Source organism: Halichoeres trimaculatus, unplaced genomic scaffold (assembly GCF_033239565.1).
Source record: "Halichoeres trimaculatus isolate MK-OKI-2021-1 unplaced genomic scaffold, fHalTri1.1 fHalTri1_scaffold_7, whole genome shotgun sequence".
In the NCBI taxonomy this organism is placed as follows: Eukaryota; Metazoa; Chordata; class Actinopteri; order Labriformes; family Labridae; genus Halichoeres; species Halichoeres trimaculatus.
The window spans coordinates 12,985,587-12,999,214 of NW_027437185.1; the positions used below are offsets into that span (position 1 = coordinate 12,985,587).

The 13,628-nt window shown below is 40.4% G+C and overlaps 1 protein-coding gene across 1 annotated transcript in view; it reads right to left on the minus strand.

Moving 5' to 3' along the window:
* tenm1 (teneurin transmembrane protein 1) overlaps nt 1–13,628 on the minus strand; it is a 206,940-nt gene that overhangs the window by 137,101 nt on the left and 56,211 nt on the right. The window contains exons 4-5 of the mRNA XM_074674832.1: nt 8,481–8,724; nt 2,143–2,381 (exon numbers count right to left, since the gene is read on the minus strand). Of these exons, the coding sequence (XP_074530933.1) occupies nt 2,143–2,381; nt 8,481–8,724 (483 nt within the window). The remainder of the gene's footprint in view (nt 1–2,142; nt 2,382–8,480; nt 8,725–13,628) is intronic.

The window sequence follows — 13,628 nt, forward strand, 5'->3', positions numbered from 1 at the left end:
AATGATAAAGGATCCTTTAAAAAAATCCTGGATCCAGACGGTGATCCTGATCATCTCCAAAATTAAATCACTTCTTCCTTATACCATTTTGAACATTTCCTAAAAAATTTAATCAAGATACCTTTGTTACTTTTTGAGTTATGTTGTTCACAGACAATTAAACAGACAAACTCCCCCAAAAACACAACCTCCTTGGCGGAGGTAATAACAACCTACTTGCTCTATGTGGGATAAGACTGGTAATGTTTTGGGTAAAAAGCCAAAAATGAGTCTATATGGAACAACTGAAGTTGATATTAAAACTATAAAATACCCAAATGTTTACCGGCAGTTTGGTAAAGAAAAAAAGGCTTCAGAACTTAGAGAAAATTCTAACCAATTGTAAACTTTTCTATGCAGTAAACTGCTAATGCAGCAAAAAAAAAAAAAGAAAAAAAAAAAAAAAAAAAAAGAAAGAAAGAAAGAAAGTGCTTCAGAGGTAAGATTCCAGTACAAAACTGCATTACACAAGTGTTTGTAGACACATACTGTAAGCAAAGTGTCAATTTTGAAAGAAAATAGAGCAGACAACCTTGTTTGATTAAATTATAATTTTGCCTGTTGACCTCAAATTGACCCCAAGTTCTGTTATTGGAAACCCTGAATGAAGACTGGATAATCTATGGGTCCCAGTGTAACCGTTAGGATGGGTACTGAATTAGGTACTTTTATAGGTACCCACTGAATTCTCTCAAAAGTACTGGGTACCTATTCACGTAAAACCAGAAGGTACCATGTTTAGGTACCTAAATGCATCTTAGTGACTGTGAGGGAGTGGAACAGTAGGAGATTTTCCATGCTGGACATGAACACAGCATTGCACAATTTTATATTAAAGAATAAATTTGTTAAATTAAAAAAAAAACACAATATTTTATCACTAAACAAATTGATATTTTTACCACATAAACACAAAAAAGAATCGTAAAGTGGTACCGTTGAGTACCGGTACCAATTGCCAGGATTGGGCATCGGTACCATATCGTTTCAAATGTGAAAGGTACCCATCCCTAGTAACCGTTAACTGGTCACATGCAAAATAACACGGTGCTGGTCTCTACCTGACCGGAGTTCACCTCCGCTCTGTAAGCCTCTGGCAGAAAGAGCATACATATAGTATAAATCACACTTATCTTCAGGTTTGAAAAAAAACGACACCCCAAACTTTAAGTTGGTCTTCTACGCACCCATCTGCTATTGGAGGTAGTTGTGTAAAGTTTTTAATCGACACAATTCTAAAACAAAATCATATCCAATCTTAACAGTTCAGTCAAATAAAAATTCACTACTACCTTAAACAATATCCAAATCAAGCCTCTGAATTCCTGTAACAAATGTTAGAGCAGCTGTATCCATTTCACATAGAGGTCACCTTTTTCCTATTCAGATCGCTCATTGAAGAGCAAGGTCAGGTTCTTTCTCAAAAACAAGCCTTTCAGCCCTTTCTGCAGTTTGTCTTTCTTTTTTCATCCACAATGTCAAAGACTGTGCTGTTAGCTGCTGCCATGCTATCATAGCTCTTTCCTTGACAGGCACACACGTCAGACATTATACTAAAGTGCTGGTAAATAAAAAAGGCATAAAGCTGGTTAGCTAGCTTGAATCACAGCACCACCACAGTTTGGTCCTTTCCCACCGACCACCAGGTCCAGCTTGGTGGATCAGGCTGATACCGGAAACCAGGACTGGGATCAATACATCTCTTGTATGAACTGAAATGAGTAGTGTGTGTTTCAATGTGTGTTCCTTTACAGGATGATACTTGGAGTAAAAAACCTGTTTGCTTTAAACAATTTGTCCACAGTTGAAATGTCAAAATTTAAGCAGTCCTGCTTTAATCCTTATCGATCTTCCCTTCTGTTTCTTTTCTTTTCCATCCTTTCATGTCTAGCATTTTGTGTTCATAAAAACTGTTGGGGTTTGTGTGTGTGTGTGCTTTTTTAATTCTTTTCAAATAATTACGCTGTTTTTTTAACAAGCCTCTTGATTTCCTTTGCCCTCAAGCAAAACCTTTAAAATGATGATCCCTGCAAAATAAGCTTTTGTTGTAATGAATCTACAATGACAAACATTTCTCTCGTCTTCTTTTTAACCGTAACTCACCAATGACGTATGTGAGCAGCAGGGCCAAGGTGAGAGTCAGGAGCGACGCCGACAGGGCGGTACACTTCCAGTTGCAGCAGCGGTGAGGCTTGTTGAAGGTAAACAGTGGTCTGGTCACGCTGCTGCGAGGGAGAGGTCGGGGTGGAGGGGAGTACACAGTCCCAGAGGTCAGGGGGTAACCCTGCCCGGCCCCTGACAGCAGAGCCGATGAACCAGAGCCCTGCTTGAACAGGAAGTGTCTGTAAGAAAAAAACAAAGAGGAGAAATGTTAGTCCAACCTACCCCTAACCGTTCAGTAAGCTTTAGTTACTGCTCTTCTTCTGTAGGTCTAATATGTAAAATTAGCAGATGTTTCACCTATAAGTGACTCCTGATTACAGACTGAGCCAGAACATTACATTTCAGGCCAGAAATATTTGATTTAAGCTTTAAGTTGCTAGCTTATCAAATGAACATGGGCTTCATGAATATCCAGCTTGTACTGCCTGTAGCTTTCTGTCTTTGAAAAGAGATGTACTGATCCTTTAAAGACTACGCTTCATAAACAAAACACACAGAAATAACAGATAAATAAGTAAAAAGCAGGCTGATTATGTGCAGCAAGCTAGCTAATCTGATTAAGCTTACGCAGGCCAAGGGCCTAAGGAGTGCTTATGTGACTTCCTACACCTGAAGCCTTAAAAAGGGTTTGAGGCATCAAATCTTACAAAATAAAATCATAGAGATTTTTTTTAATGCTGTATGGAGATTTTTTAAGTTGGAATAAATGCAAGAAAATACGTTAATTACTTCTGGCTTACACATTTAAGAAAGTATTTATTTGATATGTATTTACATGATACCGTTTTCAGCAAATGTAAATTTCCATCTGGTTACACTCGTATTATCCTCCTCAGTCCACACAGAGCAGGACACAGCTGCTCATGTTATCCTCCACATAGTGACTGTCTTAGACATAAATGGAGCTTAAAAAACACAACCTGCAACTACACACAAACTAATTATTAATGTGCTCCATGGCCTTGGGAGTTAAACCCAGTTACCACTGTGGGTAATGAGCTAGTTAGAGAGACATGCTAATGATTGCAGCTGACATTAAAGCAGATAAACACACTGTTTAATCCATTCCTTCAATTTTTTTTATCCGTTGGGTTTAGAGAAGAGAAGAAAATAAGACTCCTCAATGAACTTTTTAAATGTTAAGTACCTTTCTTCAGTTCTGTGCAAACCATTTTGGCAGGTGGAGAAATCCTTACATTGGAAACTTTCTATTTTAGGTTTAGTCAAAGAACAACTCATGCTGTCCTCAGTTTGTGGTGGTCACAGAGTCTGTGTTGCACAGCCACCTGCCACTCACTGATTTAGTCTTTATGATGCAGATTTTATTTTATATATAAAGTTACTGTCCAGGATTATCTAGGACAGTGTTTCAGTCCTTGGCCAATTATCTCAGCTTGCACACACATCATCTTTTCTAAGATATCTGCTACCTTATTCTGATTCTATTTATGCAAATCTGCACTCGGTGGAATTCAGTCTCACTCTGAAGTCTGCCTGACTGAAGCTCATTTAAAGGCCCCCCAAGCTAGGGGATTTTGGTGGAGACCCCTCTCCTGTTATTTTGTGAAAAGAAGCACACGGGCTGGCTCAGGATTCAGATATCACACACAGGACAGGCTGTTCTACTTTGCCAAAGCATGAAAACACTGTCCAAAAAGCTCTCAGTACTGTCTAGAACTAAGTAATTTAGCTAAACCTTTAATATCTCTCATGTTTGTGCTTTTAATTTAAGTGGTCTTTTAAACTTGCAAGGAATGCATCATCAAAGATTAATTTAAAAGCTAAAACCAAGCAAGAAAGTAGTCTAAGAGAGTCCCTAAGAGCTATGAATCCCTTTGCAATTTATATTATGGTTCACCATAAATTCCCAGCTTCATGAGCAATATATGTGACAAATGTAAACCACTAACATTATTCACATTTAGAGCGCTCCAACCTGTTCGACAATACAAAACAGTGTAGCCACAAACTGTGGCATGATATACCCACAGCACCCTGAGGACGCTGGCGGATGGGATAAACTCTTCCTCAGTCCAAGTCCCTCAGAAAAGAGGAAGCTCAAATTTGACAAAGTGGCTCTCTGGTGCAACATTATGAGTAGGGACTGTAATGCAGAACACCGCTGATATGAAAGAGAATGAAAAAGCCCTGGCAGCCAAAGATCAATGGCTTACCTATTCCCTTTTTGACTCATCAAAGCAACTACTTAAGTTATTCAGCTGTATTAGTTAAACCAAGCTGAGGTTCATTTTCATTATGAAAAAGAGAACGTTTGATGGCAGAGGATGATATGAGACTTTGCTGAGGGGCAATTAATGGAGGTAGCATTTCATCTATATTGTGTTTGGATAATGGAGGCCGAGGGTTTGGAGGGTGACAGATGAGGAAGCAGAGATGTGGGGGCTTGGAAATTATGCAATTTGGGAAAGTGGATCTGGGGAGGCAATTATAAGTAGATGTGGCTTGCTCCAGCTGTATTGACTTCCATCAGAAAATGAGCAAAGGCTGCTGGTTCAAGGAAGCAAGAAGTGGTTATACTGGAGAAAACATCAGAGGAAAAGAAAACCCAGGAATGAATCATTGTTTTTCTCTCCTCAGACTCGGTGTATTTTCCATAACAAAAAAATATCCTCAAGCTCCTGGAGTTCTCCGCCAGCAATGATTGCCCCAGGTTACCACGCGCTCTCTGAGGGTTAATATCTTGTGTGAGTACAATGTGTCGAGGCAGACTTGCGGCTTGGCAGAGAGTTATTCCGTCCATGCACGAAGGTTGTGAGGTCACAGGCTGCTGGTAGGCCCGCGGTCTCTGAAGAGCCCTCCGAGGACAGGCCATTAAAGTGGGGCCAGACAGCAGACTGACACCGTCTTTGGACACTAGGCTGCACCCGCCCATCCCTCATCCGTTTGCCCTCATTCACGGCAAAAACACATCCATCTTCTCGAGTCATTTAGTCTCATTTTCAGCCTTGAAGATGGATTTTGTTTTAAAATGTGCAAAATTGAGGCGGTGAAATGGGAGTTTTCCAGAAATTTCTGTCAGTAAGTTTTAGTATCATGATGCATGAGGGAGTAAACCAGACTGTGGCACTTTTGTCATGCAAATTACAGGGAAATTCTTGGAACACAGTGATTTGCATAGAGAATGGATGAAATTATCTCAAGGTTAAGCAAGGCTAGTTTATTTCTTTAGGACTTTCCAAACAAAGAGGGAACGTAATGTGCTTTACATAAGACAGGCTTAGGAGCTGTAAAATGAAAACCATTAGAGTTAAATTGAATCAAAATAGACTAATGAAGAAGAAAAGGGGAAATGGCTTTTAGATTAAGACATTCTGACTGTACTCCTGCTGCTGCTTTATATTCCTCCTTTCTTTGTAGAACTCAAAATATTCCCCATTTGAGGCACGATGGATGTTTTCAGTCTGACTTTTCTTTCTACATTCTTCAGTTGATGTATTCATTTGGCATTTTCTCCCCTGTTTCTTTCTGCGTATTTCTCCCTCCTGTCTATGATGTGGCCCTGTGGCTGTGTTTAACATGAGAGACAGATGACATCCATCTTTCACTGTTTGCCTCCCCTCCTCTCTGCATCAACCATCTCATCTCCTGAAGGCTGTGAGTCAGATGGGGGACACAGGAGGCTGCACATGGAACAAGCACACACCTAAGGGTCAATGGTAGTTCAACTCTGTGAGGCCAGAAATAAACTTGGCATGCACGCGCACACACCCATAGAGAACCATAAGTCTGTTTAGAGATGCCCTCACAAGACGGGCATAGAAAAAGAGACGTCAAACAGGGTGAATGTTTTCACATTTTTGAGGCCAGTACACAGGTCGAGCCCACTGTGGTGCTTTCATTGCTCTGCTGAAGGTGGATTAGAGCAAAAGGGATCAGACTCCATCTGAAGAAATTGCATTTGTCAATGCGTATGGAACTCTTGTCTCGTTGTGAGGCGCTTTTAAAAAGGCTTCACTGTTCTTCCTGGCTCCCTGCCTTTGATCTTCACAGACAATATCCAGAGGCGACGCCCAGGAAGCTCTGAATTCATATCAGAGGGCAGATTTCCCTGGAGACAGGAAGAAAATGAGAGTTCCCGCTCTCCAGGAGGTCGGAGACGAGCGCCCAAAGGCTGTCTCTACCTGGGTACGTGCGAGAGGCTCTGTGCACGTCTGTGTGGGTAGAGGCCTTTGTGCTCAGTCTACAGGTGTATGCAGATGCTGTGCCTGTGTGTGTGTGTGTGTGGCTGCACATGCACAGTGTGTGATCCAAGTAGTCTCACTTCTCAGCGATAAGAGGAAGGAGAGAAGGCAGGGCACCAGTCAATTTATTACAGTCCCTACATTTGTTATGCCTCTTAACTCACCCAGTGTGAGCTCCGGTCAGATATATTGAATATCCATATCTGCATCCTGCCACTTACACAAGCCAGCCTCTCCAGAAACATAACGGATATACAGCTGAAAAGGAAATCTATGCACACTTCAAACAATCTTAATCTCTGCTGACGCAACATCAATACTTTTCAATACAGATTCATCAAACACGCATCCGGGGAAGCTGAAGTGTACCTGACAACAACAGATATCCTTTTTTTGGCATTTTTATTAAGGTCAAAGCCTTAATTAAAATTCCATTGGCGTGAGCCTTCATGTCATGTTTGTAAATACTTGATAAATCTTTAATCTCCAGCCTGAGATTGGACTGATAGCAGCAGCATCAGTGTATAAGCTGAAATATAAAATCATTAGATAAGAAGTGTATCTGAGAAAGTGAAAGAGGAGAGAGAAGAACAGGGCTGGAATATTAAATCCAAATCAAAAGTGTTAAGCAGTGAACTCGTTTTTTTCACCCTCAACCCTCCAAATGCTGGAGAGAAAAGAGCCAATAATATCTGAATTATGTTATGAAGGGATACTATTCTATTGACTATGAATATAATTACATTTTATGCTTTAGAACTAATAGCGCCCTATCAAATGGAACTTATTTGACTATAAACTCCCCAATGCAAAAATGTATTACGACGAAAAAGCACCCTCCAATATACTGAGCTGCAGCGGAAATTGGGTTTTATAATCACATCTCTCTGAGGAAGCAAGTTCTTTATGTTCAGCAAATATTCTTTGAACGATTTGGGACAAGCATAAACATAAAGTATGAATTTTATTTATGATGAATTCTTGTTGAAGGCAAACACACACACTGGAGTAATGTAATTACAATGCACTTCTGACAAGTCTTTTTGATTAATTCTCATGTCTGGCCAATGATTAATTTAAATAGTCAGTGAATCTAATTTTATTCTTCCTTTCTTTTACATGAGGTAAGATCTAATTATGGCCTAATGCATAACTTATTAAAGCATCTTCTTCTGCTGTGGCAGCCTGCCAATCTCATCCTCACTCATAACGCCAGAACTCAGCTGCTGCGCGGAGCTCTCATTACACATGCAAACCTATTCTTTTGCACCTTGCTGTTCTTCTTGCAGTTCCACAAATGAGGATCTCCTAAATAACTCTCAGATCAATTATTACTTTTTGCAGAAAGGAAATGGTTTATTGGATTTGATGTGGAGGATTTCCAGCAGTTTCGAGTGATTGGAAACATTTTTGACAAGCAGTCGGCTTGGACACGAAATAACAACGTGTTCCTGGAAAGAGATTTTCTACGAGGAGCTGAACTTCACTGTTATTATAGTGATGACAAACTCGCATGCTGGTCTCTTAAACCTGTCATCAGCAGGGGGTAGGAGAATAAAAAGAACTATAATAAAAAAAGTGCAAGATTTGTTCTGACTTTGATGATGTGCAAAGTCCTGTAATAATACCCCAGAGGCCTGCCTGGTGTTCCACTTACTCCTTTCTAAACGTGAAAACACGTCCAAATCCTTTAGTCCAACATTCATTCTTAATCATTCCACTCTGATTTTTCTAAGAAATACTGAAAGTCTGCCAATTCACACCCTGATTAAAGAATTTCTTTTAATCCAGTGATCCTCATTTGTGAGATTAAAGAAATGTCTTTAATCAAGTGACATTATGCTGAAGTAGGGCAATTTGCCTTGAAGATATTTTCATTTGAAGGGTTTCGTTGCAAATGACATAACTGCTGCTATGATCTCAAAGCAAAAGAAAAAGCCATACGTTTGTTTAAAAATCTTTAAAACACATTTCCTGTAATTTTTTTTTGTTCAAATGTATGACGAAGTATAAAAATAGACATCATGAAAGTAGCTTTACTGGGTCATTTCGGGGAGATTTGATGCATTCTCTTACCTGGTCTCCAGGGGGATGTTGCTGTTGAGCACCCAGCTGTTGTGAAGCTGTGCCTGGTCTGTGCTCGAGCTTGTGTCTGCCCCCTGGCTGCCCTGACTGGCCTGGCACCGCGTTGGCATGGTCTTCCTCTGCAGGCTGACTTGAGTGTAGGGCGCCGGACGGGCACAAGTGCAGGCATGGGGTGGAGGAGGAGGCGGGGGTAGCGGGCGAAACGTGAACTGACCACCTGGACTGCTGGGCAGCTCTGAGCAGAGAGACAGAGAGCGGCAGCGGAGGAAGAGCGGGGAGGGACAGGGGAGAAATAAAGAAAGGTTTATTAGGAGCGCAGTACCATAAATTACAAATAAAAGTGGCATGTTAGTTGACAGTTTATTGTTATTACACTGATTGAAGGACATAAATCTGTTTGAATACTGCGCCTGTCCAGCATCTTCCCTTCCTACCTGCTTTGATACACTTCCAGCAAGCCTATAAATAGGTTCTTGGCTGCCTGCAACAGTGAGCAGTCTTTAAAGAGCTAACAGCTCTGGCTTAATCTGCACCCGCCAGCCCAAACTACCCATGTGATGTTTATTATGAGATCTGTAGCTTGACGGAATGAGCTAGCCAGCTGTAACTCCCTCACACTGCTAACCTCGGGGTCTGTCTCGATCCATCATTTATCATTCTCTTTCACCGCAACCCTCCTTCTCTCCAGATCTTCCCTCCTGCTGTTTTCTCCCCCTTCCTGGTCCGTCTGAAGCGGGCAGCTAATTACAGTTTTGCCAAATGAGATGTGCGTGCATATGTTTGCTTAATGTGTGAATGTGTGTCTCAGCATACTACTGCAGATGAGGGTTGTTTGGCATGGATATGCACGGGCATGCACCTGTTTGTATGTGTCAGTATGCACTCATGAGTGTACATCAGGCATCCTGGGACGCTATTAGTTATCAGTGTTTATAGGGACAGCCCTTGCCATATGGCTGCAGCATGGTTCTACGAACATGGCAAATCCCTCGTCCCAGAAGACCAATACTGTCCAGCTGTATTGACAATAAATGTAACATTAGTCTCAAACCTCTTGTAAGAGACGACAGGATCCAGACTCTGGTAGACTGAGAGGATTCTCTCACATCTCTATTTGCTGCCAAAATGTCAGCAATAATTTAGTATCTGAAATGAAGCCCACCTGGGAGGATACCACAGGCCTGTCTATCTAACAGTAAGTAATATACGGACATCACTACGGAGCAGGTTCTTTGATTCCAGACAGATGAAAACCCAGGACAGAAAATAATTAAATAGTCTAGTTTCTGTTATCTACAGCTTCTATTGCCAACATAAAAACCTGCATGTTGTTTTATTCTGCACTTCACTCACTATTACATCTAAAATTGAGGTAGCATTTCCCTCAAATATTGCAGGGGAACAGTTATGAAATGTGTTATTGTCGACATTCTCATCATACTAAATCTGTGAACATGCGCTGACATCGTCGTATCGCTTTGATCTCTTCACTCTAAATTCACCTTTTGTTGCCTTAAGCGCAGACACACAGGACAATACAGGATGTCCTGTACAACAATGTCTGATCACCAACTCGTAGCACATCAGGTTTTATGACTCTCACTTGTAGGAAATTCACATTTTCAATATATATTTATATCACAGCAGCGTTATAGAGAGATGCAACGGCCGGATAGGAACAGTTCTGTAAACGGTCCATAATCATTTCTACCATAATTTCCCCATGATGCCATCTGTCCAGCTGATACAGCATTTTGAGCATTGTTATAGTGGCGGTAATGACAACTCCCCTGCTTTTGTGCCTACATAAATCTGCACATTTGACACTCACATTTCCAAAACGACTGAAAAATTCTGTCAATTTGCTTTTCCAACAAATGAAGTTATTCATCTTTCAAAACAAATTGCTTGTTAGCGATCTTCTAGCGTGGCTGAATTGACTCTGTCACATTTCCAAACCCCATGATAAAATATTTGTCTCCATGTTGCGCGTACTGCCACGATGAAATTATCCCGTCTTTATTCATGACAAGCCATTACTCACACACATTTGTTTCATGGTTTCACTGAAACATACAGGGGATCCCAACTCAACCTCCTCGCTCTGTTGTTCTTTATCGCTCTAGGCCATCTGCTACAGTGCACATTACACGCTTACACGTTGCATTTGATATTTTTGGCGTGTTAAGCATGTTACTTTTGAGTAAGAACAGCTGAAAGTGATGCAACTTGCAGTCTGTGAATGGTGTCATATTTATGTAACAATGCTCAGCGCCTGTAGAAACCTTAATAACTAAACTCTCCAGAGAAGATCTATCATATTGCATTGTTCTATATATAAAGCACAACCTGCTTGTTCTCCTAGCACTAAATCATGAGGCGATTGCTACACACTTATCAGGCTGCGCATAAACAGCTCATATATGAGACCTGGTAAAATGACAGGAAATGTATTTGTGTCATCACCTGGAGGTGCTGTTTAGTCTCATCTAATGGATGTGGGAGATGGAAGTTATTTTAGTCTGAACCACCTCTGAGTATTAAAAATTACATGCTTAGGGAAAAGTGACAGAACATTTTTGGAGCAGCTCTGCATAGTGTGTCATTGTAATGCAGCAGAAGCTTTAAAGTGGTGCTTCAGTTTTTAGCAGTCTTTCTGATTCATCAGTAACTGGGAGTCCTTTGAGTTCAGCCAGAAATCCCTCGCTTCAAGGTTTTTCCCTTTTTTTTTTGGAAGTGGATGTTTTAAACATTTGTCACAAAAAGGCTTTCTAAAATAAAATCACATGCAGTGCATTTCCAGAACCAGGCAATAAGATTGCAGCTCAGATCTTGCTCAAGGCCCTGAATCAGCCTCCGACTTGACTCGTACAAGGCTTTGTTGACTCGAGATTTGACTTGGACTGAAAACAGTACAAGGGAGTCGGAAATTATAAAAAAACACTGTAACTGTTTCTGCCAAAGCTCCAGTTTGATTTATTCAGAGCTGCCAAATTCTTTCAGGCATCACAATGTGCACCTGTCAGCCACAGGCGTGTCCCTGAATCAAAACACATCAACTTTGTTGGAAATCGTTTTAAAACAAATGCTTGCTCTAAATGTCACAAGCACTGGTAGTCATAAAGTGCTCAGGGCCTTTAGTAAAAACAGATTTATTATTCTCTAAAAGATATCTTTGATGGCAAAAATCCTGCATTTTAAATTCAACAATTTGAGTCAGTTCCTTGTTTGGCATAATATGTTACTCTTAATTTGAGGCTGCGCTGATTCTTGCGGTGATTTGCTGATGGAAATTTGTGCTGCAGTTTGATTTCATATGTATATATATTTAAAACATAATATTCAACATATGTGTAATTCAATATAAAGCATGTAATTTAGTATGTCTCTCAGGTCCGGCCTTTGTTCTCAAAGTTCACTGTGAAAGGTAAGCAAGTAAACGCAACAAACTGTGACACTCACATTTAACCATGCAGGATGTCTTCTTCATTTTCCTTGCTAAGTGTATTTTAAGTGTTTTATCAGTTTGCAAAACTCTTGTAGCTGACTCTTTAAAATCTTAGTGCATTGCTGATATTTAGTTTCTGCTACATAGGGAATGACCCCTTGTGTTGAAGCCAGTGAAAAAAACTGCAGTTCCTTGAGTGTCCACTTGAGGCTGACCACAGAGCCAAAGCACTCTGTTAGCACCGGTTCTGAAATGAGCACCACAGAATTAAACCTGTAAACAGACTATTAAAAAAAAATGTTCTGATCGCCATACCTCATTTCTTTATTTGAAGGTTGAGCTATGGCTAAGTCCTGCCCTCAAACGTGATGAGCCAATCACAGTGGCCAATCATGCCACAATAGCCATTCCCATAAGCACATTCTCAACCTGGGCACCCAGCGAAATGCAACAGAAAGTCAGTTTTCATTCATTTTATTAGGTTTTTCAGAGGTTTAGTGAGATTTTTTTTTTGATTTTGAGTTGTTGTTTATGGGGTACATGCAAATCCAACAAAAGGTATCCTGAGAGGCTAAGCGATAGGGTGTATTTTTACGTTCCCCTAAGCCACATCTCAAATGAGAAAAGTGTCTCCTTTCGATTAAGTTGTGTGTTACACAGGGAAACTGTTTTACAATTAACTGTGGTTTAAAACGATACATTTTTTTGATTTTAAAGGCTCTGTCCTTACTCGCAAAATACAGTACATTATTTTCAGAACAGTTGAGGGAGAATGACAGAGGATATGACATGAATTATGAAAACTGGAGGCAGAGGAAATTTCGGTCACACTGTCGAGACCACTTGAGCTGACTGGGATATCACGCAGATGATCATTTCTCTTTTGCTAAATCTGCCGATCAATGTGGACATATGCAGACAGTCAGTTAACTACCTACAGAAAAGACAAACTAGTGTAACACTTTGACTATATCTTCTGAACTGTTAAACCTTGACAGTGTCAACTTCAAACTTAGTACAATCTTACTTGAGGGCCACGTGGAAGACAGAGCACAGGACAGCTTCTACTGAGCATCGTGAAGCCTTTCACGACTGTTCATCAACGAAGGAAAAAAAAATCATTGAACAAATATGACACCTTTACATCACTATCAAAACAATATCACCCTCAAGCAACCTTGAGGCAGTGTAATATATGAAATACATGTCTTTTGAACTTCATTAAAGAACTCAATGATAAATGAAATATATAAGACAAAAAAAATCTCATCTAACAGTTTGTAGGGTTAAATGTGTGCTCTTTTCTAGTATGTGAATAAGTAAGGAGATTGGTTCATTATTAGCATTAGATCATCCTGTATTAGTTAGCCCATCAACGTCATAGCATAACAAGGTTTGAGAGCAACAGTATGGTCTAACCATACATATATGATAGTATTTTACACATTGATTTTTCAACAATCTTTCTGTCTCCAAAATCTTCAATAGCCCCCTGCAAAAAGCACCTTTCACTGATTGTTCATTGTTTGTCTGGCTGAGTGGAGGGGGCGTGGCTTAACCAAGGTCAGCGGTACAGGGGGTTAACTTAACCACTTTGATTGTATTACTTATGTAACTAGATGTGATTTGGGGGTGTGGTCCAGCTGACAGGCAGGGCTGTTTAGTTTTCCAGGAGGCAAAAGATAAGCCTC